Source organism: Aplidium turbinatum, chromosome 3 (assembly GCF_918807975.1).
Source record: "Aplidium turbinatum chromosome 3, kaAplTurb1.1, whole genome shotgun sequence".
In the NCBI taxonomy this organism is placed as follows: domain Eukaryota; kingdom Metazoa; phylum Chordata; class Ascidiacea; order Aplousobranchia; family Polyclinidae; genus Aplidium; species Aplidium turbinatum.
Window position 1 is genome coordinate 19,434,788 of NC_137474.1, and position 27,854 is coordinate 19,462,641.

At 39.7% G+C, this 27,854-nt stretch overlaps 1 protein-coding gene across 1 annotated transcript in view; it reads left to right on the forward strand.

Annotated features, from left to right (window-relative positions):
* Nucleotides 1–27,854, forward strand: part of LOC145767603 (dedicator of cytokinesis protein 9-like) — a 111,938-nt gene that overhangs the window by 57,331 nt on the left and 26,753 nt on the right. The window contains exons 20-33 of the mRNA XM_082579456.1: nucleotides 13,712–13,879; nucleotides 16,019–16,207; nucleotides 16,483–16,676; nucleotides 17,263–17,362; nucleotides 17,487–17,624; nucleotides 17,835–17,940; nucleotides 18,202–18,361; nucleotides 18,508–18,634; nucleotides 18,847–19,000; nucleotides 19,331–19,427; nucleotides 19,640–19,828; nucleotides 23,059–23,115; nucleotides 24,596–24,717; nucleotides 25,104–25,225. Coding sequence (XP_082435582.1) covers nucleotides 13,712–13,879; nucleotides 16,019–16,207; nucleotides 16,483–16,676; nucleotides 17,263–17,362; nucleotides 17,487–17,624; nucleotides 17,835–17,940; nucleotides 18,202–18,361; nucleotides 18,508–18,634; nucleotides 18,847–19,000; nucleotides 19,331–19,427; nucleotides 19,640–19,828; nucleotides 23,059–23,115; nucleotides 24,596–24,717; nucleotides 25,104–25,225 — 1,923 coding nt within the window. The remainder of the gene's footprint in view (nucleotides 1–13,711; nucleotides 13,880–16,018; nucleotides 16,208–16,482; nucleotides 16,677–17,262; nucleotides 17,363–17,486; nucleotides 17,625–17,834; nucleotides 17,941–18,201; nucleotides 18,362–18,507; nucleotides 18,635–18,846; nucleotides 19,001–19,330; nucleotides 19,428–19,639; nucleotides 19,829–23,058; nucleotides 23,116–24,595; nucleotides 24,718–25,103; nucleotides 25,226–27,854) is intronic.

Below are 27,854 nucleotides of genomic sequence, written 5' to 3' on the forward strand. Positions count from 1 at the left end.
TGGCTGTCTGCACGCTCTTGATTTAAAAAGTAATATAAAGTAGTTTATCTACTCAAGTTTTTACAGGCACGCTTTAATGTTAGTTTAATGTTAAGTGGCTTTAATTTCTACTCATAAGATACACGGCATTATTTATAGTGCAATATGTCACCAGAATTTGATCTTACCTAACGTATACCACTATCCATGCTTTCGCCATTGCCACCAATACTGTGTTACATGCCCTACACTTTTGCTTTTTTGCGATTGGCGGCATCTATGAGCGCCGTTCATAATTTCTATCTGGCACTGCGCTAACCTTTCACCAATATCTTACTACGCGCACCTGTTACCGCGCGATACAATGAAAGCAACTAAAATTTCATGTAATCTGACTCGAAAGGTTTTTTATTGCTAGTGAGTGCATGGTGCATCTTAAAATATGGTCATGGCAACGTGTACGATGGTATTCCAAATACTTTTATTGTCTCATGGTAGCGAAAAGGAAAAGTATTTTGCAAGCACAAACAAAGCTAATTACGTAAAAAAGTTTCGGAAAAGCATTTATTTCATCAATTTTCATCACTTTTCAAGTAAAACGACAATTAGTTGAAAGACGTCACATGGCCCACAGGAAAGCATTTACGTTCTCCCCAAGTTTAGGGCAGTGCTGCAGTCAGGCGTAGCCTCAGTTACTTCAAATAATAAATGTGTTGACTGGACGAAGTTCATGCAAATACTTAATTTTTGACGTAAAGCGCAAGCAAATGTAGACGCCGTTAGGAATAATTTTCGTCTTGTGGTTGCTTTTTTTGTTTAATTCTAATAAACATTTTCTAATGAAGTGAGCTGATTTAGTGAACCAGTCAGTTATACAGTACAAATAAAAGCGACTGTGTTTAATTGATTGGCTTTAAATGTATCTTCAATTTGTAAACTTGTTGTTGAGATGCCTTTTGTATAGTTGTGCTATGTACGTACCTGTAAAGATTAAAGTTTCGAATACTTGAATACTTTCTGAGTTTGCTTAACCCCCTGTCTCATGTCTCCTTGCAAAGGTGCAAACTTTGAACACATGACATACCTCTTCACTGTTGGCATGTAAAATTTGTTTCAAAAACTATACTAATTTTGACTTGCTATATAATTAAATTTCTTCCTCTGCCTCTTAAATTTGTTGCCGAATGTGAAATATATAAATAAAAACATTAACAGAATATAACAAGTAAACCAGCCAGGTTCGAAAACTTGCATCATGTATTGATAAAGCATTTGCCACCGTAAAGGCGCCTTCTGCATATCAAAGAAAAGAAGGAACAAAATGCGCTACCAATTACCATACATTAAACATAGCAAACCATGCTCCAGCTCTCCTTTGCCATCGGTTAGGTTCTTTAATACGATTGGCCCGTAAAGACCCGGTTGTGTTTGTCACTCGCGTCTCTTTTTTTGGGAGGGAGGCATATGACCACCCCCCCACACTTGATATTGCTGGATACCCACTTTTGTACTACGGGCAAGTTTTCAAGCGCGTTAGCTTGTTCTTCGGTCTGCGCTGAGCTCGTTTACCGCGATGCTTCGTTGGCATCTCGGCGTGCTACAATTATGCTGTCGCCATTGTTGGAAGGAATGTTCGAGTACTTTGTGTCGCATGGGCAGTTAATCAAAGATTTTGAAATGTAAATTTTGTTCAATCTTACTCCTACACTTTTATCCATCAATTGCCAATATGAGGTCTGATATGGCTAGTATATTATTTCTTGTTTTCTAACTTTTTATGCAATCTTCTTTGTAGTGTAGTATTATTGAACATATCCTATCAACTGCACAATAATTACACCATTGCTGCGCACAACAACACAGTAAAATCAAATTTTTCACTTCAGTGTTTCAGTTCCTTTACTACCACGACTGTGATTCCATAATTCACATTAGTCAAAACATCAAAATATTTCAAAACGAAACTGTTCTATGTCCTGAACTACTGACGTGTTCTATTGGTGTGAATCGTCCAAACCATCTTTCCGACATAGCACGCAGTTAACATATGTTTTGCTTTAACTTTCAATCTTGGCTGTCACTGTCAAGTTCTAGTTAGCTGTTAATATTAGCATCTACTTCTTACTGGCTGTAACGACAATTAGACATAATGTAACATCTACCTGTGAGATTTTTGAATGCCCATTACTGTGTTGCTACGTTTCATTCACTCAATGTGGTGCCTTTTGCTCGTTTAAGCAATGGTTCCATGAAAAGCTTAAGTAAACGACCAGTTTCCCTTATGGTCGTGAAGCTGGTTATTGGCGTGAAGTTTCTAAACAAATCTTGCCAGCGCCTTCGGGTGTCTGATACTCGTAACAGTTCGCCATAAAATATTTAATTTATTTCGCCAACGTGGTTCACTGTAGCACAGTCTGCCTGGTCAGGATGTAAAGTGGAATTGTTTGCCGACGTGAATTTGATTTCTTTCGATCGGGATCTTTAACTCGCCCTTCAAACAAAAAGTCAAATATGGTTTGTTGACAAAGCGGCACCCTTCGTCATAATGTTTCTTGCATGTTTAACAACCTCTCGCTTGTCAGTCGCTTTACCTTGTTTGCGTGCTCCGTTTGAGCGCGCATTGTCCTAGCAGCCATTAAGACTTCAGACGTCAAGCATTTCCGTGCATTGTTGAACTTTAATGACTTTTGCTGGCCTAAACATTAAACCTGCAATACTTATATTTCGTTTATTGCTTTATACATGTGTCTAATTACCCAAGCAACTTGTCATGGGTATGTAGGGTTACAGGTACATGGCGTGGTACATGTTACAGGTATTTTATTTTTTCTCCAATTGCGATAAGTAAATAGGCCATATATGATATAATATTTTTGTTAAAACGCACATTTCACTATTTTGATTGTTGTAAGTTGCTCAGCAAACCATCAATCCTACAGTGCCACTTATCTTACAATTCCGATCGCTTATCATAGGTATTTCATAAATCGAAATTTCTCACAAAACTAGACGAACCTTCTGCAGTAAATATCGCTTCAAATACATATTGATTGTCAACAAGCCCAACTTTAATGTCAATATGATATATTTTGATGTTGAAACTCCCATCAAGCGATAGGAGGACTGCCACTTATCTCTGACCTTTTAGCTTGCTCTTCCATTACAATTTCTTCGTCACCACTTCATACCGCGCGCTACCCTCGCTTTTATTACGTGACAGATCAAGGCGTTTGTGTCGCTTTAAAGTTGATTCAATTGATTTGAAAATAAGCCACGAGAGATTTCAGCATGCCAAAGTGACGGATCTATTATTCGCATTGTTTGCCTCGCTCAGTCCTTGTGACGTCGTAAAAGTGATAGACGAGTTGCACTTGACTGTGACGGAGGCGCGGAACATTTCTTGAAGCGTCGTCCATTGTTCTGTGCGCGCTGCCTGGTATTCTTTTTGCACTACTGTTTAGTTCAGGCATTACTTCCTCTGCATAGCCTTCAATCTTCATACCAAAAACCAGTGGCCATTACAAATTCTATATTTTGCAGTTACGTCCAAATACTGAAACAACCAACTCTTTTTAGCTGGGTCTATGCGTTACTCCAACGAAAACCACTTACAAAGTACAGTGAAATCATCTGGAGGCAAGCGCGAGACTAATTTGGTTTGTCTCGCGAGCTGCGGTGACTGAAGCCAAACGTCACAGTTTAGTTCAACCTCTTTGCACATTTTGTTGCTCACCTACCACGCAGAAGATAATAACTGCATTAGGTGAAACTGATGAATGGCTGGTTAGAATTTGCGCAACTATTCAATCGTTCAGTAGCTAGAGTTGGCTACTAACCTCCATTTGTTCAGTTGCCACTTGCCATCATCATTATGTTCCTTCATCGAATTGAGGGTTGGATGCAATGCGCCATTGTTCACGATCGTGAGCTTTTCTTACCGCACTTTCATAATTTAATTTTGCTCTTATAGAGATGTTTGTCGTCCAAATCATTTCTGATCTGCCTTTGTTTCTTTTACCTATTTTTCCTTTTATTCATGATCTTTGTAAGGAGTTTTCCCGGTAGTGTGTCCGAAATCAATTACTTGCAATCGGATCACTTGCCACTGCGCCAACTTAACCAGCACATATAACTTTGTAGTTGAAATTTTAAAGTAAGAATTTCCAATTAAACGAAATCTTATAATGGGCGTTTCAATGTCCCACTTGTGCAGCTCGCATTGTCACTGAACATAAAAGCGACAGAAATTGTAACAAAGATAGCGGTGCCAGTTGTTTCCGAGCTCATGGATGACTGCCGCGCATAGATTGCGACGAAGGTCATCCGTGGATCGGTGAGCAGCCGCCTCCATTGTTCACGCATGTTTGTAACGTCCTCGGGTTTTTTCAGTGTTAATGATATGTTTTGATTTTAAACACCACGACTGTCAATCAACGTAATAGTAAGATTTTGTTGCTTTAAAATGCAATCCTTTATTTTTGATAATTTACATTTACGAGTTCTTTGTCTTACCAGCTAAGAAAGTCGCCGCATGGCTGAAAGAATCGGAATATTGAATGGGGGGGTCAAACACCTCATGTGTGTAGTTTTCAGGTACTTTTGTGTGGTTTTCCACTTTATTTTTATTTTATTCTGTTTCGTCTAAATTATGTCTCTCCTGCCATCTCAACTATATCTGACCGCTGGAGCAAATTGTTATTTTCACTTTTTATTTTGATAACACTTCATGCACCAGTTGGTGTGGGTAGAGCATCATGCCTGCTAATTCTCACTAGACTGGCTCAATCCATCACCATCTTGTAATGAGGAAAGTACCACTGCTAAACTGTAAGATTTTATTCTGAGTCTTGTCTTCACCCTCAGATGTTTTCCCTTATATTGACGCATTAATCTTGCTAAGCTGTGTGTAGAGTGTAGACTACAGAGCTACAGATTGTTATGCAATACTAATCTATGAAGTTTTATTTAGCGATGCACCAGAGGCAAGATTTTGACCAGAATCATAATGTTCCAGCGAGCCAGAGAATGTCAACTCCGGCCGGAGGTCAGAGCTTCCGGCCTTTGTTGATATCTACATCAGTGGTTTTCAACCAGGGTTCCGCGGAACCCTCAGGCTCCGCCAGTAAGTCTAGGGGTTCCGCAAGTTTACATTCAAATCCGAAAGTCTATTTTATTATTATATTATATGGCTCAAGTTTCTCATTGAATTTTTTATGAGAATAACTGTATTTTTTTACAGTTTGTATTTTTATTCACACATAAATAAATCTGAAAATGAGTATTTTAATTTAGTTTTATTAATCAAACGATGTTTTTTGCATTAGGCAATTAAATTATTATTGAACAGGGGTCCCTCGAGCTTTTGGAATGTTTCACTGGCTTCCGTTCCACCAAAAAGGTTGAAAACCACTGATCTACATAATATAATCAATGTTTTAACTAAGCGATTGTTGGCAGTAGCGTTGACAGGGTGGTCCAGAATGTATTTTTGGATCCGGGATGATTTTAAGAGCTGTACCCATTCCAAGGGGCCGGGAACTTGAAAAAAACCACCTCGTATTTATTGGATATGGTGCGTTTTTCTTAGTAGTGTCTAAACTTGGGGCCTGAGAGTCTCATTGATACTGGGCCCAAATTATACTCTCAATGGCTCTGGTTGTTGGTTCGCCATTCTTATCAAGCAGTGAAGCCATTATCAGGCAGCAGGCACTCTTAAAAAAATTGCATTTTGGCAATGCTTACGATCCTTTGAAGGGGTTCATTTAAGAGTAGCCTAAACGATTGGGTAGATTTCAAATTTGGCTGTGTTTTCTATCCACCTGATGTAGTATTGTTTGTAAGGTATTGAAGATTTCTATTGACTTCCTTCAACCCATTTCCAATTTTACATGACTGTACATCTAAGGCCAATGTTGCAGCCAACATATGCAATTGTGAATTCTTGCATCACTACGTAATACTACAATACCACAATAAAACATATTCCAAGGTCATGAACTTGACCACAGCCATACACACTTACCTCCGGTTCCAGGTTTTAAAAAAACGTGTTTTTAAAAAAAAAAATTGGGCCAAAAACACACGCGTTTTTTTGTTCGTTTTGTTTTTTTCATATTTTTCTTGAAAAGTTGCAAACAATTTGCAACTTAGTTTCATTATAGTGCTCTTGAAAAACATTAAACTAGTAAAAATGGTTCTATGGTTGTGCTGAAATTCCTAAGTGTTTGTGCTTGGCAGTAGCATATGTTTTTTGCATAGTCCTACGTTGTTTCACTTTCTTCATTCTCAGGTATGTTTGTGGCAGTAGACCTGACAAACATTGAATTAATGCAATTTGATACATGACATAATGTGGATGAGTTAATTTCTGTTTCCTTTTATGGAAGTGCCTGACTGTTTGTTGAAAGAGACGCTATTGCAATAAGTTTACCCTAATTGCTGCATATTGTGACATTTAATGTCAAAATAGGTAAAAAAAAAAAACGAATAAAAAACAAAAAAACGAATAAAAAACAAAAAAAAGATGAAAAACAAAAAAACGAGCTCTTTTTTTTTAAAAACAAAAAAACAACGTTTTTTTACATCTCTACCCTTGACTAATCTTTACAACTCACGGCGGGCGTAGTGTTTGTTCATCATATTTCCTATAACGCAGTAACGTTTTCAGTCACAAGGAAGGCCGTCTCACCATACAATGCTTTTGCTGACCATGCACAATACACGTGACGTCATCGATTGTTTGTTGGCTGAGGAACCTGAGACGTCATGTAACGAAATAAACTACTTCAAAGATTATCGCTTTATTGATGCTGCGCTTGACAAAACAGTAGGAATTTCAGCTTGATGCTGATCACACATAAACTTGTGTTAGAAAAAAAATTATGTGGTTTGGCTTATAATGTAGAAATAAACTAAAACTGGGGATAGCTTCAACAGTTGTGGTTTATTTAGTCTTCTGCTTGTTTAAAAACTGATAGATTCTGGCCTCTTAGAATCGACTCCGGTTTTGTGTCAACAGTTGCAGATGTAAGTGTTCACGTCATGCAGTAACACGCTTTAAATGTTGCATTGGTGTTGTATTGTCCTTTCGTATAGTGCCATTGCCAGTTCATAGCATAGAGCAGGGGTGTCCAAACTACGGCCCACAATCTAGTTTTTGTTGGCCCGCGGAAAATTTTGAAAACATAATTGAATATTGCCCGCACAAGAAGCTTGAGCTCAGCTCTGTTGCACTTCTCAGTTTTAACACTAGATGGAGCCAGCCATGGAGACAGTGCTTCGCTACTGCGACCGCTACTGAACAAAATTAATTGAAGAAAAAGTTTTACCGCGAGTCACCAGAAATGGCAGCACCCAAGAAACGAAAATTAGCAAGTAAGTACAGAAAATTTCAAACACTGCGGGAAAACGATTATTTTTTCAAAGAAATGTAATCTCGCCAAACACATGTGGTAATAACAAAAAAAAACCTGGGCACCCCTGGCATACAGAATGATCGAAGTCGTTGATTGTTTGAAGAAGCGCGTCAACACAACTTTGGATTTTTCTGAATCAATTGCTGACGTTAGATGAATTGCATCGTCAAACTGTTTAGAAACACAACAGGGAGTTTCCAGTTTTCATGTCAATTTCCGCTTGTATTTCACTTTATATATTTAAAAAAAAATTGGCCTGTAACGAACAAAAATCGTTCTTTGTTTCGAGATGGCTTTCACCGGTCATCATCATCAACCAGGCATCATCACCGCTCAAAGGTAACATTAATTTGAGTAAATGGAAGTTGCGTGATGTGTGACTCCATCTTGCTTACAGGAAACTTTTAAGGAACAATAGTACGTTATTTTATGGAAACAGAACTTTTTACTTTTCCTGCAATATTCCATCATCTAACAAGTGTTCATTAAAGTGTGGCATGTGGTACTTTTTTTCGTAAAATATACTTTCTGTATCATAAATTGATGAAGCTTTGATAGAGAGTTTGCTTTGTTGAGCCATAGAGAAATAAAACAAAGTAACTTCAGCGGGTTTAGCATGTGTATTTGTGTATGTAATTCATCATGTTAAACCCGCTAAAGTTACTTTGTTTTATTTCTCTATAAATTGATGAATATGCGAACAATAAAGGTGGATTCACTGTAGATGAAGCTACCGGTTGCCGCACGGCCAGAGCTGCCAAATTCTGAAGAGCAGTATAATTTATATCAAATAATAATAAAAAATATCCCAAACCTAAATACAACTGGTTTTATATTTAAAAAGTTCAAATTTTCGTGATCTACGAATCAAACACAAATTGCTCAACATTTGCCAGTCGTACTACATACAATTGTTGTTCCCTATTATTGTAGTAGGCCTACAGTTGTGTTGAGATTCTTAGTTATGGTTGACATATTGTTACGCTGTATTTCTATTAAATAAAATGGAGAGTAAGTGGCAGATTTAGCCAAGTGGGCCTAAGACTCATCTCTAGGCTAACGCTGTTCACCCTTGATGCGGCAAACGGCAACCGTATGTCAGATCACAGTAGGCTTTACTCGTGCGTCAAGTTGGGCTACCGGCAGATTGTCTCGTCTCAACCGGCAAACAGTACAGTTGAAATATTTCAACTCTATGGTTTTTCCAGATCTGTATCCTTGGCAACCAGCAAGTTCGTCTGTTGCAAGTCAGCCAGTCGCAGGTCTTAGCACATGGCTTGTCTGGTTGCAATCATGAAAATGGAAGGTTTGTGTTGTAGTTTTTGCCGGGTTTTCGGGATAACCAGGGGCGTAGTCGGGGGTGGGAAAAAAGGTGAATTGCCTCTCTCCCCCCTGAAATATTAATTGAATTGACTTCAAATAAAAATTTCACATTCTGTTACAGCATCATTTGACAAAGTTTTACGATTGATTCAGGCTGAAAGTACTCTCAGAATGTACAATTTTAAGTTGTTGTTTTTTTGTTTTTTTTTCTGGGGTAAGCCTCCGAGACCCTCCTCTGGGTGCTTCGTTTTCGCCGCCTCGTTGCCGGACTTAACTAACATGTGCAAAGATACTTATTTTCCCCTCCCCAAAATCTGACGTAAATTTGTCAGATAGTTCAACGTGAAAACAAATCAGAAATTTCAGGTAAGCTACTGGTTGGCTATATTGGCTATACAGTATGTTGCTCTTCAGAATCTAGGAACTCTGGCCTGACGGCAGCTGCATGAACTGTGAACCGCGCTTAAAAAGATGATTTAATTCTGATCAATCTTTGAAAAAGGTTAAATGCAGGTGAAGCACACGGCTAGGCTTAGGTGGTCAGTAAGGTATCGTGTGCTTGATTTCATTTGTTTTCAAACCGAATCCGATTCCAAGGATAAAATAAATACAAAGTGAAGCGATGTACATTTGAACTTTAACGATTGCACAGTAGAGGGCAGCGATTGTGTTGGATTCGAGCGTACGACCTCCCTCTGCGTAGAATAATTTGCTTTGTCTCCAGACATCAGGCAACCTTCTGTTTGCGCACAATGACTTTATTGACAATGGTGATGTACGATTCGTCTTCATGGTTCGGAATTGTCTATAAAAGGAATGTGGTCCATTTTGGTGCAGCTTTATCAGGATTATGTTTTTCTTGAAAACCTTTGTATGCTCACCTTATGGCGTTGGAATCTAGTAAAACTTTAATGTTATATGGCCGTCCACTGTCATTCCGTCATTCACTTGTTTTCAGTGCTGACTTAGGTTTAGTGCAAATAATATCGGCATTAATGTACCGGCTTCAATTTCATTTACAAAAAGCGCATTTCGCTTTCAAAACATCTTAAGTTTCAGACGTGAATAGTCAAGATTGTTTAAGGTGAAAGTCACCTGAAAATGATAAGGCTCAGTAAACTTCACGACTGGCACGCTTTAATGTTAAAGGTGTGTTTGCAATGCTCGAAAGTTGTAAATTTGAACAACTATGATTATTACTAGCGAGATCATTCTTACTTAATAAATAACACTAAGAGGTTAGGTTGTTGTGCAAATGCCAGCATTTGATGAATGCAAAATAGCAGTACCATATTTACAACAATACAGAATGTACAATGGCATTTTTCTTTGCTCATCGAAAGGTGCACACAGATTGTGTTTGGTTTTCAAATGACCACATTCTGGAGGTCTTTGTTACAATGAACGTGACGTAATTAGTTCAGCATGGTCTGTGCGCATTGGGAGTAGTGACTGTGTGACCAGCTGACTCCTGCAGTGTTGTTGTCGCCAGGATGGCCGCATGTCACTGACATGGACTTGGTGGCAATTGCTTTGCATATTTTAATGGAATTAATATATTTACAGCAGTTGATCGCTTTGTTATGGTTGAAAGTCGTTGACTTGTGTGATGAGTGAGAGTTTACGAAAGTTGTGACAACTTTTACTTAACAACGTCAACAAGGAGTTTTCGAATTTGCAAACGGAGATTTAAGTTTGCAAAATAAACAATTGGTTTGTTGCGTACACAATTGGACACAGTAACTGCTGTGCGACCACGCATTGACTCAGCTGAACATCTTCCGCCGCCCTTCTGGCACCTGTCCTGCTTAGGCAGATGTGTGGTTTACGTTGTAACAATGTCACTCATCATCTTCCTGTTTTACGTCTCATTTCCTAGAATCAGGGTAGGACGGGGTCTGGCAAGGCACATCCTCAGTCTCCATTCATCACGATCTAGGGGGCTAGTGTTGGTCATCTGCCACTGCTTCCTGTCATCGTTTACGGTGTCACTCCATGTCTTCCTGGGACGTCCAGGCTTCTTTGTACTAGCTACTGGCACATCTCGGCATTGATTTATCCATCCGCTGCTCCTTTCAACATGTCCAAACCAGCGGAGACGGTTGAATCGGAGGTCATCTTCAATCTTTCGCAAGCCCAGCCTGGCGAGTAGAGTGTCTGAGCTGATGTACTGGTTCTCTTGCGGTCTGATGTTGCAGATCCACCGTATCATTGCGTTGTCATTTCGTTTAATTCTTCCCAGTACCTCTTTTGTCACTGCCCAGCATTCACTTGAAAACAACATCTCATGGTCAATACCTCTGACGCGTCCTCTACTGAAATGTCATTCAAAGCCATGTTCTGAAAGCCACGTATGACATTATTATGAGGTCTGATGACGTTAAATCAACGAAAATGTTGACTTGTATTTCGCGAAGAATTTATCAATTGCGCGCTTTGGAAACTAGCAAGTTTTATTTGAAATTCTTTTAACATTCGGTAGGTAACCGGATGTAGCAACCGAATCTCCTAGACTAGAGTGTTGTTGCAACTTGTTATATATCATTTGGCACCGTTGGTTCTACGGTGACACAACGCATATGTATTGGTCAACTGGCTTCTTCGACCTGCTGCTTGGTACAAAAGTTCCTTGATGGATTTCTTGTCCTAGTTTGAAAATGGCAGTGACTTTTGCGGTTTCGTTGGTGTGCGACTCCAGCCCGAAGAACATCATGCACTGACCTAACATGTCAGTGGTTTCTCTGTTTTCGATTGCGCGGTTACTTTCTGTATCACAACATGCCTGCCTTGCATGAACCTTGGTCAAACAGCTTTTGATATGGAGCTCTCTTTTGTTTCAAATTGAAATACTTTTCAACGTATAAAATACCAAGACGTCAGGACGTTGGACTTCAGTCGGAAGTAGGAATCGAACTTGATTGCACAATCAAGCAGCCCAAGCTGTACGCCTGCTTCTTTATAACGTATCTACAGCTTAATGGAGAAGGTTACAAATCAGGACATCCTGTTGCGCCCGACCTGTCGCTGGACAACTGACCACGGCCGACCTGCCGCTAGTGATGCACTGGAGGCATGATTTCGGCCGGAGGCAGGAACTTCCGACCAGAGAATGTCAACTCTGGCATTTGTTAATATCTACATCATATAATAATCAATGTTTTAACTAAGCGATTGTTGGCAGTAGCGTTGACAGGGTGGTCCAGAATGTATTTTTGGATCCGGGATGATTTTAAGAGCTGTACTCATTCCAAGGGGCCGGGAACTTGAAAAAACCACCTCGTATTTATTGGATATGGTGCGTTTTTCTCAGAAGTGTCTGAGATTGCGGCCTGAGAGTCTCATTGATACTGGGCCCAAATTATACTCTCAACGGCCCAGGTTGGTACACCACTCTCATCAAGCAGTGAAGCCATTACTAGGCACTCTTAAAGAAATATCTTTTTGGCAATGCTTACTTTCCTTTAAAGGGGTTCATTTAAGAGTAAACATTTGGGTAGATTTCAAATTTGGCTGTGTTTTCTATCACCTGATGTAGTATTGTTTTTAAGATATTGAAGATTTTTATTGACTTCCTTCAAGCCATTTTCAATCTTACATGACTGTAGTGTACAATGTACATCTAAGGCCAATGTTGCAGCCAACATATGCAATTGTGTATTCTTGCATTACTACAATACCACAATGAAACATAAAATAACATTTATTCAAGGTCATGAACTTGACCACAGCCATACACAGTTGGCACACATACCTCCATGCCGGAGCCGGAAGTTGTTCCATCACTACCTGTCGCAAGGACATCTCACCACAGGGTACATCTTACCGCTAGATGACTTGGCTGGAGTTCGTTGCTAATCTGATTAACGCTTTCTTATCATAGCATGCCCGTGGATTTTTTGGCCCTCGAACCTTGGACACTTGTTTTAGAAAACAACGACAGAGTAAACTTGAAACTTCTAACTCCAATGCCGGTTGATTGCTGATGTTTTTAATATTGTATTATTGATGAAAAATGCACAAATCATGAGAAATAAAAACGTAAGGCACGGTTTACCATTGAGTAAATACGATATGTCATCAAACGTACAGTAACACTAACAATAACATTGGTGTTAGTTGCTCAGGCTAGTTTTATTGGTCAAAAAATTTTCCTTTCTCTTCTGTACACTAAAATTGCATGATTTAAGTTTCCGTCAACGGTTATATTCGACATTTGACTCGCACGATGTAAACCGAAATTTTTGTTATACCTCTACGTAGCTTTCATAAGCTATTCTGGGGGGACAAAAATACAGGAAAACGAACGTAAGTTGCAACCGCAACTTTATAGGCTATCAGGTGTGCAAAAGCTTTGTTACTGGCCGATGACGTTCGCATTTTTTACATCGATTTGTTACCGTACCCAACATTATCATGCATTTTCTAGTTTGGAAGTAAAAGGAACGAACACTATGAAATTATTTAATACAATAATTTTTATTGCCAAAGGCGAGTTAGATTTTTGATAAATATTAAATATTTTTCATCGCTATTACAATATTAAAAACATCAGCAATCAACCGGCATTGGAGTTGTAGAGTCACTGCTAAAAAATAGATCAATAGATGCCCAAGGCTCGTCAAACAAGCCATGGGCATGCTATGACAAGAAGCGTTAATCGAATTAGTAGGAGATTAGCGTCTAGTGGTGAAATGACTTTGCGGCAGGTCGGCGGTGGTCAGTTGTCCAGTGACAGATCTGCAGCAACAGGATGTCCTGTACGTAGAAGGTTGTTAAGTGAACAAGCGCACCTGGTATAAGCCGATTGTCTGCTTCACGTCTGGAGAACCATGTTGTTGTCTAGCCAACTGTATTGTCGTGTATTGGAGCTTTTATCATCTATACGATATGCAGTTTTATTTCAATAACTTTCCTGTTTGCTTGGAGCGCTTTAAAACTTCTGTTATTCTAAACTTGCCTCCTTAATGACATTTTACATGCTTTTCCATCCGCAGCATAACTTGGAAGTCAAGTGGGTGGACGGGGGAAAGCCCCTGTTTCGAGCGACGTTACGTCTGACGTCAAGCGTGTACACCGACGATCAACATCTTCACAAATTTTTCGAGGCCTGTCATCGGTTTTCCACCACAGCATCGTCCGATGCTGACATCAACCACCTAAAAGTAAGCGACTAAACCAATGATTGTCCACCGCGACCCTCATCGATCTAGCAAAAGTATTATTTGCGCTAAAAGAACTGCCAACTGCCCAAAATGGTTGAAATACATGGTTACCACATACTGTAACGTACGTGCTAGTAAAGAAAATGTCTTACAATAACGTTTTTTCACACTACAGATACAGATCAATTACCTATGTTTATCAGGGGTGTACGCCTGAATTCAACATTTACGAGCAATTTCCCATTTTGAGTTCCATTTGCATCACAACAAAAGAGATATATGATAAGCTTTGTGAAGTTCGTTCAACTCAAGGCTGTGTTCAGTTTCAGCAGATGAGTGTCCTTTCATGTTCGGGAGAGTCAAGGTTTTTGTGGAAGATGATGGCGTGAAGAGAATATTCTTGTGATATGGCATCACTGCATTTTACACCAAAAAAAAATATCGGTGTTAAGTCACTGAAGATGTCTAATGTGATAAAAATCGTAACATCAACAGTGAATTGGATTCGTGCAAATGTGCTTAATCATCACAAGCAATTTCTTGTAGTTCTTGATGCTGACTATGGAGACGTGCTTATGCTCAGTGCTAACTGCCGTTTGGTGGTTAAGCCAGAACTCCAAGTCAACGGATCATTCGAAAGTACGCTAGGCTTATTAGCGACATGATTGATGAATTTTAAAGTCGTATTAACGAAAGCAATTCTTTCCTGCCCCTGATGAAAATATTTACAACACCTATCAGATTGATATGGAGGCAGGGTGTGAAGTGAAGGCGATTGCGGCTTTTGGAGGTGAATCCGGCCACCCTCGGTAACCGGGACATCACCGGATTAAAACTGGACTACTACTACTACCTATCTTATATGGCAACAGACGCAGCCCCCACCGCCCCAATTATTGTCAGTTGGAGCTGATAGATTTACTGTCAGATGTGAAGCTGATGCTAGCATTCAAATGTGCCGTCTACTACACTTTTAGAGTTGAGTCCCAGAGGAAAAGTATCCTAACTTGATAGCCAATACACTGAGAAATGCCTGCGTATTTGGTTCAACATAACTTACATGTGTGAAGCACTTGATTGATTGAAGATCAAATCAATCTTTTATCCTCGGATTGGGAAAGCTGTTAACTTCCTCTGGAACAACTTAATTTTGGCAGTTTTGCATACTTTTCAGCAAAATGGTTGAAATTAAATCCAAATATCACAACCGATTGACAAACCATCATTTTAACCAACTTTTGAGAACCATGCCTTTCAATGTTACTCCTCTTTTTGGAAAACTTATTAAAAGTAACGACCAGCATCAGGTTTGAAACTAGATTGCATTTTTCTGTTGCGGTTCTTTACAAAATTTAGGTTTTGAATTTGGCCCCCGTGCTGAAAAAGTTTGAGAACCATTGCACTAAACGAACTCGTTTGCTAGTGATTTTATTTTCTACTGATTACTTTCCTGGAAGTGCCGTGTTTGCTTCCGTTCTGTGTTCTGCTTTTTAAATCCAAACAAGAAAAGAGTGGAGAAAACCCTAAGCGAAAGATGTAACAGTGCTATTGATTTGTAACTTTGTTTCCAAAGTGAAACAAAGAGTGGACGAGCTTGAATTTTTACTGATATTGTTACAAAGACCTTTTGTCCTTTTTGTATTGATTACAGCAGCTATTTCTATCTCATATAAATGAATAGTGCATGAGATTATGACGCAACGCTCCAGCAAAGTGACCAAAGTATTTGCTGTTATTCACATGGCCATTGGGTGGAGCTGTTCACCCTGCAGGCTCGTGTGTGATGGAATCTTTGGATGAAATTTGATAGAATCTTTGATGTTGAACTTGGTCTACTGCCTGGCCGCTTCGATGATGGTTCAGTAACGTTGCATTTACGTAGCCTGATGACAAACAGATATAGAACAAATTCCATGACTGGAGTTAAGTATGCTTGAATACCCGAGCGAGTTGCTTGGAAACCGTGGTACGTTAATCATTGATACGTTTTAAGCGATTGACTCCGACCTCCATGCTATAGAGTATAGACTATAGATGGAGACGTAATTTTGCAAAATTGCCTTCACCCACCCTTGCCTCCTCTTCTGCTCATATATGAACGAATGAAAATGATTTAAATTATTTTATGTTGCTCTGCAGAGCCTCCCAGCGGCGGATCCCAGCGCGATTGTGAAGTTTCTTCCAACTATTCTGAAGCAGTTGCTCTATTTGTTCACTGTGGATGGCTTCAGCGCCGATGCACAGTCAGCCTGCATGAAGGCGCTCGTTCAGATCGTTACAATCTGCTTCAAGAACGGCCACGAGGAACTTTTGCAACAATATGTCAAGGTTAGAATGATTTGTCTGAGGCAATGATGAACTGTTACTGATCTTTGAAGAATGTAATGCAAGGATCATGGTTTGCGCAGAGCAACAATTACTTTCATGGTATTGTCTCAGTTAGCTCACTCATATGCACTTCCCACGTATTGGATCTACTGAGTTTTGTGTACAGCCCGGCAATTGTCGTCCAACCATAATGGTCTGCACTTCACGGAAGAGAAAGATTTCCAAACCTTCCTTTCGTAAGTAGTTTGTTTATCTGACTTCATCTTTATTTATAGTTCATCTTTGTCACTGCCCCATGGTCGGACTACAAGAGCAAAACGATTCATGAAGAGCTTGCATCTGCCATGACGTGCATGTTGCGTCCATCCGCCGCTGACTTCCTCACCACCAACAACCTTCTCCTGCACTCTACCTTCTTCCTACAGATCATAGTAAAGAGCATGGCGCAGCATCTCATCGCTACACAGAAGTAGATGGCGGCTTTACGGCCTTTTGGTCACTTTTTATATTCCATTCGTCTAAGATTAACTTCATCCACTTTGATCTCAAGTTGAACGTTTATTGTTGCCATGGGAATAACTACCACCAGTTTCTGTTAATTTTCCTGCGTATCATCTCAGTTACATTTAGCTTGCAATGTGCCACCATTTTTCAAATAGACATTTATGTTACTATCTGTTTGAAAAAACTGAAGCCATCGTCTGATGGTCTCATAATGGCGTTACTCACCAGTCGCGGCTCTAACGTTGCACGAGAAACAGGTGATGGTTTTCCTAGCTGTGAAACCAGAGTCTGTTTCGAGCCCACACGGATTCTGAAAAGTAAAACAGAAAACTTGAAACATTTTTGCAAGTATTTAAACTGTTTATGTTTATTTTTCTGGAATTTTAAAGCTAGAAATCAAACGACTTCTTAGTGTTGTGATATCTTATGGTTTGCTACATCACCAGAATCCACCAAAGGAAGTACAAAAACTGCATCAATGTGTTCAGATTTATAGTTGATACATTGTTTTCACAATTATTTGATTAATATTTGCAACCATGCTTTGACAGGATACTACAGAGCAGGAGTGAAAGATTTCCCATCTCGTTCCAACACTCCGTGCAGAGCCTGGTCACCACCACTGTTCCTTGCATCATCAAGAAGTGGAAGGTGAGCGCTTCTTCACCTCACTTAGACTCGGCAAACGGATCATGATTAACGAGGATTTTAACTTTACATTATTGAATCCTACTTTAGTAAGAATGTGTTTTCTAACTGTGTTCAATTCCTTCAGACTAACTACAGTGAAGTGCACAGCGCCAACCTGAGTCTGGCCGTCTTCATTAAGGAGTGCTTCACCTACATCGACCGCGGCTTCGTCTTTAAGCTCATCAATCATTACGTGAGCAACTTCAACTCCGGAGATCCGAAGGTAGGCTTTTTGAGAAACCGCGATGAGAGATCATGGTTGCAACTACTTCCGCTGGTCTGTTGGAACCGTAACTTCACTGCGCTTGCGATCGTGGTTCGACTCCTGACCAGGCTGATTATTTTCTTAAACTCTATTCACATTTATTTAAGATACAAACATTCCAGAGATGTAGGACTTTAGGTTCATAAAGTCATACCCATTCTTCTACAGGTGCTTTTTGAGTTCAAGTTTGAATTTCTTCGAACGGTGTGTTACCATGAGCACTACATCCCTCTCAACCTCCCCTTCGCCTGCAGCACCAGGAGCAGCAAGAACAGTGAGTACTTTCGACCTGCACACTGCACAGGTTGTGGTCATGTCAATTTGTTGATTGTTTGTCGTCTCCAAGTTAGGTGGGTAAAGTCTAGATTTAGTGCACAGGAAGGCAAAGAAGACCACCTTCGTGTCTACAGTACAGGTATATCATCCAATTCATCCCATTTTTAAACGTCACAAACATTTATGGCGTTCCTAAATTTATTCATTTCAAATTAAACTTTTCCTGCTCATCATATAAAGGCTTTCTTTAATTCTCCAGACTACAGCTATTGCCTGGATGATGATTACTGCCGCACCCACTTCCTGTCCGGTCTCCTCCTCAAGAATCTCTGCTCAGCCATGTACGAGTCTCCCGATGTCCGTGTCATCGCGATCGAAACCTTCCGGAACCTTCTTGCTAAGCACGTCTATGACGACAGGTGATGCGCGACACTTTGTGATGACACTCTGATGTCATGTAATGTGTTCGATATGGTGATTTGTGTTGTGTAGTCTTGTCTTGGATTTTCACTAGGTTTCAATAAAAAGTTTAGAATATTTTTGCGCATGGTTTGTTTTTGATCAGATATCAGACGAGTGCCCAACAATCCCGCATCACCTCTCTCTATCTTCCCTTTTTCCGCATTCTCCTCGACAACGTGGGAAGACTGTCTGTGGATGCCGATCTTCCATCCACTAAAGATGGATCGCAGGTTTGGTACAGCAGACATATTGCATTGAATGGAATATTATCATTTCGGTTTCATATTTCAGTGAAGTTTACCAATTGCAACGTTATTGAAGGAACTTAATTTACTTTGGTTGCTTTTTATCAAAGCTTTGTCGTAGTTTTGCCGGGAAATTATCAGATTTCCTACTGTGCCTCTTTCAACAAGCTCTACTTTATGTGGATATTTGTTTTCAGTCATCCAGAGATGACTTGAACGAATCTGGAGCGTCATCTCGCGGCGCTGAAGCATCTCCAAGTCCAATTGGCAGCTTCGCAGTACCTCAGATCGGTGATCGATCAGGCAGCTTGCGCTCTCGCGTTCCTGACTCGTCGCTTATGAGCGCCATAGGTGAGTCGCCCTGTTCCATGCGTCTGTGGTTTTTCACATTCGACTGAATGTAACTATCTATGAATGCATCGAAGTATCAGCGTCGAGTGAAGTTTATCTGCATCACCGAATTCTGGAGATGAAACTAAGTTGTGTTAAACCAGGCAGGTTTGTCGGATGAACTTTTAGGAACAGACCACGACAGATCTGTGTGGACGTTTTCATGTAATCTCGTCTATTTTTTACCCTGAGAAGAAACACACATTTGTTGTTGGAATACTTCTATGTTGTACCTTGAACAACGTAAAATTGTTAGTGTTTATGCTTAGTGACAGTTTCATTGCACGGCAGCTAACCCTGGCAGCAGTCTGTTGTCGAGAGGGTCAAGAGCCTCCATCGCAACTGCCGAGATAGCATCAAACGGGAGTTCCCCTGCCACGTCATCACCGAAACCATCTCAAGACAAATCCCAAGAAAAGCTGGATTCGAAAGAGGTGTGTCTCGGTCGAAATAGTTTTACGAATGTGTGTTGTTTGATTTTAACTGTCGATTGTTTGATTTTAACTCTCACGCTCCGGCGTCGGTTGCTTTCTTCGTCTTTTTATGTGATAGCATTGAATTAAATATAAACATGCGATTTTTCAACTCGTTTTCTCTTGTGACGTCACAGGTTGCGAGTGTCATGAGCACAACTCGTTACCAAGGATCGGACCTTTTCAATGCTCTCGAAATCCGCGATCTCCTCCTATGCTTCCTCCACATCGCTACTAACCTCCAGAGCGATGCCATGGTGGGGTTCTGGAAGGACTCGACCACGGAGGAGCAGGTCGACTTCTTTGAGGTTCTTACGTAAGTCGCAAGAAAGGTTACGTCGCTTGTTGACGTCGACCTAATGTAAACTAATCAATGAGATCAGTGGCTCTTGGCCTGTACTACACATAGGGAATTAGTTATTTGACTTATAATAAAGCCTTTTTTAATACTTATCATTAGTGTGAAATCTGCAATGCTGTACGGAAAAAATTACTATTTAAGCAAATCAGTGAAAGCAAAACTCCAAAACAATTCTTCAAATTTTCTAAACCATTGATGGGCAAAGATAACAGAAGTGTTCATCTAACTGGAAAGTCTGCTCAAGAAATTTTTGAATCCAATACTTTTCAAAAAAAATTAGTTTAGTTTTAGTTACGAATACTCTTCCATGTCTTGACCATATAACTGGAGGAACTCAGTCAGCAGATCCTTGTAACCATATTCACATTGATTTTTCATTTTCTAGTTTTCTTGAAACAGACAAGACTGAAATTCTTAACATTTTTACTGCATTATCATATGCATCTTGTGAACTAGATCCAGTACCCTCATGGCTCCTCAAAAAGCATTCATCATCTTTTCTGTCTATTCTGACTTCCATTGTAAACAAATCCTTGACAAGTAGTCTTGTCCCCCCAAAACTCAAACATGCCATTGTTCGTCCACACTTAACCCTAGTCTAGATAAAGAAGAGTTCAAAAACTATCGCCCTGTGTCCAATCTATCCTTTGTGTCAAAAATATTGGAAAGAGTAGTTGGTAGACAGTTAAATGATTTCTTAAACGTGCAAACTTTATTTGATATCAATCAAACTGCTTATCGCCAACATCACACCACAGAAACAGCTTTACTAAAAATCCGTAATGATATTGCTACTGTACTTAACCATATTCACAGCGTTGTTCTACTTTCTCTTGATCTTTCAGCTGCTTTTGATACCATTGATCACAAAATCCTTCTAAATCGTCTCAAATCAGATTTTGGCATTACAGGAATGGCACTTGACTGGTTCTCTTCTTATTTTTATGACCGAACTTAGTCTGTAGCAATTGAAAACTCAATGTCTTCTGCAACATTTCTTTCTTCTGAAGTTGCTCAGGGTTCTGTTCTCGGCCATGTCTTATTTTGCCTATACATAAAACCTCTGACATCATAAAGCGACATGGGCTTCATACCATTCATATGCTGATGATATACAATTGTATTTGCATGTTACTGATGAAGATTTATTGTGTTGTATTAAATCAAAATTCCAAAAATGTATGGTTGATATCTCAAATGGGATGTTTTACAATATGTTGAAACTGAACCAAGAAAAATGTGAGTTTATTGTATTTTCTCCGAAACAGTGTATTTCAAAGTTTAACGACATGATCCTTACCCTGAGTAATATCAATCTTTCTTCCTCTAACTCAATTAAATTGCTTGGTGTAACATTAAATCAACATTTGTGTTTAGAAAACTTTGTCAGTTCCACTGTTAAATCTTGATCTTTTCATCTTAGAAATATTGGTACCATCAGACAGTGCATAAATGTTGATGCACTTGTAACATCCAGGTTTGATTATTCAAATTCATTGTTAAATAACATTCCACATTGTACTATTTTGCGTCTTCAAAGAGTTCAGAATGCTGCCGCTTAGCTACTTACTTTAACACGTAAACATGAGCATATCACTCCTATACTAAAATCCCTGCATTGGCTTCCAGTATTGTATCGTATTCGTTTCAAAACGGTTTCCCTGAATCTGCACGTTCCGATCTTATTGGACCGCAGTGGACATGGAGCTGGCCAAGAGTGTGTGCGTGCGTAGCCCTCGCGTAGTCACGACCACCTCAAACAACCACACAAGCGAATGGCCTTTGTCTCAATTTGGACTAGGACCGAACAAAACCCAATGGCGATGATATTACGGGTAACGGGGGCAGGCTTGGTAGAGCTGGAAGCCTCCAGCCCGGTCTCACACATTGGCGGCGGATCTATGATTATCGTCTCCCGACGACGTTTCAAAATATGTCTATTAATTTATAAAGTTTTCCATGGTTTTGCTCCAAACTATCTGGACACTTTGCTTGTTCAATGTTCATTATAAACCTGCCAGAACTTTGCGTTCTCAACATCAATTGCTCTTGTGCAACCCTTCATGTAAGACACAATATGGAAATTGCACCTTCCCAATTGTTGCTGCCAGCTGCCGGAATGGTTTGCCTATTTGTGTAAAAGAAGCTGAAAATTTAAATGGATTCAAAACTCGCTTGAAAACGTTCCATTTCACTGAATATTATGACTGAAAGTACCATATTAATTATCACCATTGTCATGTAGCCTACAGCGCCCAGGAGCATAGTTTGACTGTGGATGTGGCGCTTTATAAATATTGTTATTATTATCATATATAAGTAAGACATGGTGCTTACGGGAAAAGAATTGACGATTTTAAGAAGAACTGAGAGAGCGATGATGAGGGCAATGTGTGGTGTGAAGCTGATGGTCAAAATAAATACCAAAAACCTTATAAACTTGCTTGGGTTGAATAAGAATGTTGATAAGTTGGCGAAAGCGAATGGAGTGAGGTGGTATGAGATGAAGATGATGTTTTAAGAGCACTGAAGTTGCGAATGAGAGTCGTAGAAAACAAGGAAGACTCAAGAAAACGTGGAAAAGGCAAGTTGAGGAGGAAAGCAGCAAGGTGGGTTTGACAAGAGGGGGCGAGTTAGACAGATCGATGTGGAGGCAGGGTGTGAAGGCGATCGCGGCACTTGAAAGTGAATCCGGCCATCCTCGGTAACGGGAACATCACCGGATTAAAACTGCACTACTACTACAATAAAATAAATGTTGAGTCTCGATCTTTCGGCCGACCAACTTTCAAGTATGATGCACTTAGTGAAAACAAAAAGATCAGCAACCTCTCAAGCACACGGAGCCCCACTTAAAAATTAGATCCTGCTGTTGCTTCATGGGCCAAACCGACACATGTTAGTTGGTGCAACCCCCTCTTTTTCTTGCAATATTGTTCATTAAATTGGTTCATACCACAGGTGGCAGCAATGGGTGTCGTATATGGTGTTGCAACTTTTATATCGGTTATTAAGCAGTAACGATTTGAATATGTAGGGCAAATGCTTCTTGCAGCTGAACACTCCCTCAACTAAAACAACCCCCAATGTTTCCTCCTAGAAATTCATTAGGAGCGTTAAGAGGAAGTGCCCCATCTGGTGGTCGACCTGACCAAGCAATTTCATAAACCTCACTTTGTGTTTAGGATGTGCCTGCATCACTTCCGGTATACGGGAAAGAAGCAGCAGTTTCAGGGCATAAGGTCAGTTGTCAGGTAACAACGTTTCCACGCTGATCGATGGCCACGTGACCGAGATTATTGTCGAAACGAAGTTGGTTTCATTAATTTGCTTCAGTTTTAACCCGAATAATTCAGCTCATGATATTAGTTTGTTTTATTTAATAATGAATGGTAGTCATGATAGTGGCGAATGTTAATTTCATTCACCTTTATCCGTGTTTTCTGGATACAACAGGATATTCTAAGACCTCCGCTATGATGTTTTTGAAAGTTTCATCCTACCCTTCCTACCCAGAAAATCACATTTTAGAAAGGGCTATATTTACGATGCTCTAAAGCCGCCTTATATTGTATTTACCACACTTTTACTTTCAAAATTTGAAGGTCGATCACTATTCGCTAATTAACTCTTCAACGTGCCTCTAACAGTTTTCCTGCGCTGCTCTTTGCCGTAAAACATAGTAAAATTGCTGTTACGATTTTGCGCATGCGTAAAAGCGTGACGTAAACGCAGACATTTTGTATGGAAACAAATCAACCGTTTTTTCCTAAAGTCTAAACCTTTAAATCATCTGGCTATTCTAACCCTCACAACTGCATGTCAATAATTTTTTTATAATTTATGTTGCAGAACCAGTTTTTCGTCCATTGGGACTCATCAGCAGAACTGAATCGAAACAACAAATTGCACTATAAACTGATAGCAGTACAACTGGCTCACAACAAACAAAAAATTACATTTTATATAAATAAAAAGTCAATAATGTTCAACACCTCCATTTTCTTTTTTTCATAGTTTTGGTAATGATTATAGATTTTGGTTATAGATATGGTTTTCTAGTTTTACCACTCTTTGTCACCCATTTCTGCCGCATTAATTTCTTAACTTTTTGCATAGGCCAGTGCAGGTTTAGCATGATGATGTAATTAGAAGCGTTTCTAGACTTACTTGCGGACTATTGCATGTACCGACTTGGTCATTTTTAGTCATTAATAATTGTACTTTTCTGTATTTTGCCTATCCACTGATTTTACCACTGATTATTGAATCCACTGATTACCAAAACTATGAAGAAAAGAAAATAGAGGTTTTGAACATTAATTTATTGACTTTTTATTTATTTAAAATGCAGTTATTCGTTTGTTTTGAGCCAGTTGTACTGCTATCAATTTATATGACAATTTGTTGTTTCGATTCGGTTGTGCTGATGAGTCCTAATGGACACCGGTTCCGCAACATAAATTATAAAATTTTTATTGAAATACTGTTGTGAGTGTTAGCCTAGCGGCTAGCCAAATGATTTAAAAGTTAGACTTAAGGAAAAAAAACTATTGATTTGTTTTCTTGGTGATTGCGTCTGTCTTAGGTAAATTGCTCGTTTGAGGAAGCGTCTCAGTACCAAATCGCCTTTTCCAGTTAGCTTTTCTCACTTCTCATCATTTTGTATAGATCTGTTTAAATTTACGTCTTTGTAAATGAAGTGTTTCTTTGTTTCCACAGATTTGGTTCATTGTCAAAGATCAGCAGCACCGGGAAGTCTCGTACTCTGCCTGTCCGCATCCGTTCATCGGCAGCTCATCTCTACAAGCACGTCAGTGTGCTGGCTGAACCGATGGTTACTCGTAAGTCTTTGCTGAGACTTGCAGAATTGAATGCTGAGGAGTTTGAGGCTCGTCCCTAGCAATGACAGTTTGTCTTTCGTCCATACCCCCACTACTCCACTAGCTACGCCATTGTGGTCGTGATCGCTTCTGACGACTTTGCATCACGGCTCTGCAAGTTGATGCAGACGGAACCTGCCCTAGCCCTTCTGACGTTGCTTTCATTCAGAAAAGCATCTAAAAAGTGTAGAAGTTTTTACAATTCTTCTTCAAACCAGCATCCCGAGGCGAATGACATTTGTGAATCTGAGCTTGTCACGGCTCACTAAGCACGAGGAGTTTTGATAAACATTTTAGTTTTTATCACTTTATTGTGCTTTATGCATAAATCATGTTATTTCTTTCAGAAGCTTCTCACATGGTAGATGATCAAGAGCTGGAGCAGCTCACGCTCCTAGAGGCTAATTTGTCCACGGAGGTTGGGAAGATTGTCCTGGATCTTGTTGCTGAATTCACGAGGCATTATAAGGTGAGGTGTTCCATTTTAGATGTTAGGTAGGCATGGAAACACAGTTGCGTCAAAACACTGTGTCTTATTTCACTTCTAGCAAAATTACAAGAGAATCCACCAGTTTAGATCGCACCAGCCTTGGGAAATTTCCAAGTTCACTGGTTTTCAAGCAGAAAGTTGGTTACTGTTTGTAACCAGAACAAAAGAGTTGGCTGCTGCGTGTAATGAAACCAGAAATAATTAATTTATTGTGGGTCGAGATTGTAATTTGATGCTGCTCGGTTTTTCCAGCTCGACTTATCTGTCCTGTAATAGTTAGGGCAATATATGGTTTGACCCCAAAAAAATTGCAACAAAAGGTTTTTCAACTGATTTGATTAGTATTGGGTGTCAGTATTGACATATTCAAAATCTTAAGGAATCCAACTTCCGGAAAGTGGTTATTTTCAAGATGGCTTCCAAGATGGGCCCCGCCAAACCATTAAAATAACAGTAAATTGACCATAACTCGGTCATCATATGACCAAAACATGTATTTTTGGTGTCTACATCTAGGTTTTTATACCTTGTGAAGTCAATGAGACCATTCTCAGAATTATTGCATTATCTAATAGCCTTTACATTCAATATGGCAATCCAAGATGGCCGCCAAACCAATAAAATAACAGTAAATTGACCATAACTCGGTCATCATATGACCAAAACATGTAGTTTTGGTGTCTATATCTAGGTTTTTATACCTTGTGAAGTCAATGAGATCATTCTCAAAATTGTTGAATTATCTGATAGCCTATAAAGTCAATATGGCAATCCAAGATGGCCGCCAAAACAATTAATAATGAACAATAACAATGTAGCCTATTGGTTATTAAAAAAACGATGAATTTCTATATGTATTTGGGTAAACTAAGCAGGCATAAAGAGTTCATACGATGTGGTCATGTACAGTAGACTCTTGACATAATCAGCGTAAAGAAAGCACATGGATCAAGTATTAGTCTACTAAAGCTCATCGCTGTCACTCTCGATGTCATCGTCTGTAATTATATGATTGCTGTATGGTTTGACACATGAACCAGTTTGGCATGGTCCACATCCAGCATGGCATGGTAGCCCATATCTCCGGCAACTACAGTGAGGTGGACACGATTCACAATTGCAGTGTATCATTTTCAGTAGGTTGTCCGGTGCGCGAAATTTTTTTCCCACGAGATTTCTGTCTCATTTGCATATTTTGGTAAAAGTTCATATTAAAACCGTGTGAATACAACATTTTCTCGTTGGCACGGTTGGTTCAATGGTTTCATCCTCTGCCTGGTGTTCGTGAGAACGAATGTTCGGCGCCTGTCGAAGTCAATTTTTTTTTTCTTTAAATTAGTTTTTGCTGTGCACAAGAGCTTTTCAAAAAAAGTAGGGTTAGGGAAAGCTTATATTTTATTATCATTGCAGAATTTCATTGGCAAATAGTTATTTCGCAATCTGAATCAACCAATCTCTCAAAACACTTTCGGAAAATCTTACTTTTGGAGTGACTAGAATAAATGAGACAGAAAGCTCGTGGGAAAAAAAATCGCGTCCGGTGCAGCCTTCATGTCTGTCATGATTTAAACCATCTGATTATTGTCTACTTTTCATCTCCAGTCTAGAGAATCTATACCATCGTCAGTAGTCTACCCATCCAGACTATAATCTTGTTGTAAACTCTGAGGCAGTGGAATTTAGTAGAGGATGATATAGGTGGCAAACGTTCAGGGTGAACAAAGGACTTGGATGTTGTAATTTTCTTGACCAATGTATTGCAGCACTGTGTTTCCAGGTTACCACTACCACCGTTGTCTCCATGCAAGAAGTGATGAAGCACGAGCTCAGTACATGCCCACCCGCCTTGTTGGAAGCTAGACATTTTCTCCGAGAAGCCGATGCCTCAAATGGCTACCGCCATCACAGAACATGCCAGCAGTGTGACGTCAGGCGATTATGAAATAGTTAAAAAATCTGCCCCGAGAACCGATCACTACGTTCTTGATGGGGGGTTCTTGTTGCATCGAGTGCCATGGAAAGCTGGAGACAGTTGTGGGTTTATTGTACAGTCGTATGCAGATTTTACCATTTGTCATTATCACTTAGCAACGGTGGTCTTTGATGTACGTCTATCAAAGACAATGCCCACCAAAGACGCGGCATGAACGTCCACCAAGTTGTTCACTTTACTGCGGACACCAAGTTCATTGGAAAGAAGGAGCAGTTCTTGTCTCGAGCTTCCAACAAATTAATTTCTTTAATTTCTGTTGAACTGAGAAATAGAAGCTGCAATGTGATCAACGCACCAGGTGATGCAGATGTTGACATCGTCGACGGCAGATGGACAGCACTCATCGACATAGCCTAGTAGGCTACGACTTTAATTGGTGAAAACACGGACCTTTTAATATTGTTACTACACTATGCTAACACTGATCCACACATTAAAGACCTTTACTTCCGCTCCGATAAAGCTTACTCTACCAAGATACACGACATCAACAAACTGAAGGCTATCACCGGACCAGACATAATGCTCATTGCTCACAGCAGCTCATCTTCATTTATACATTCACCGGTTGTGATTCAACGTCAAGGATACTTGGTAATCGGAAGTAGACGGCTT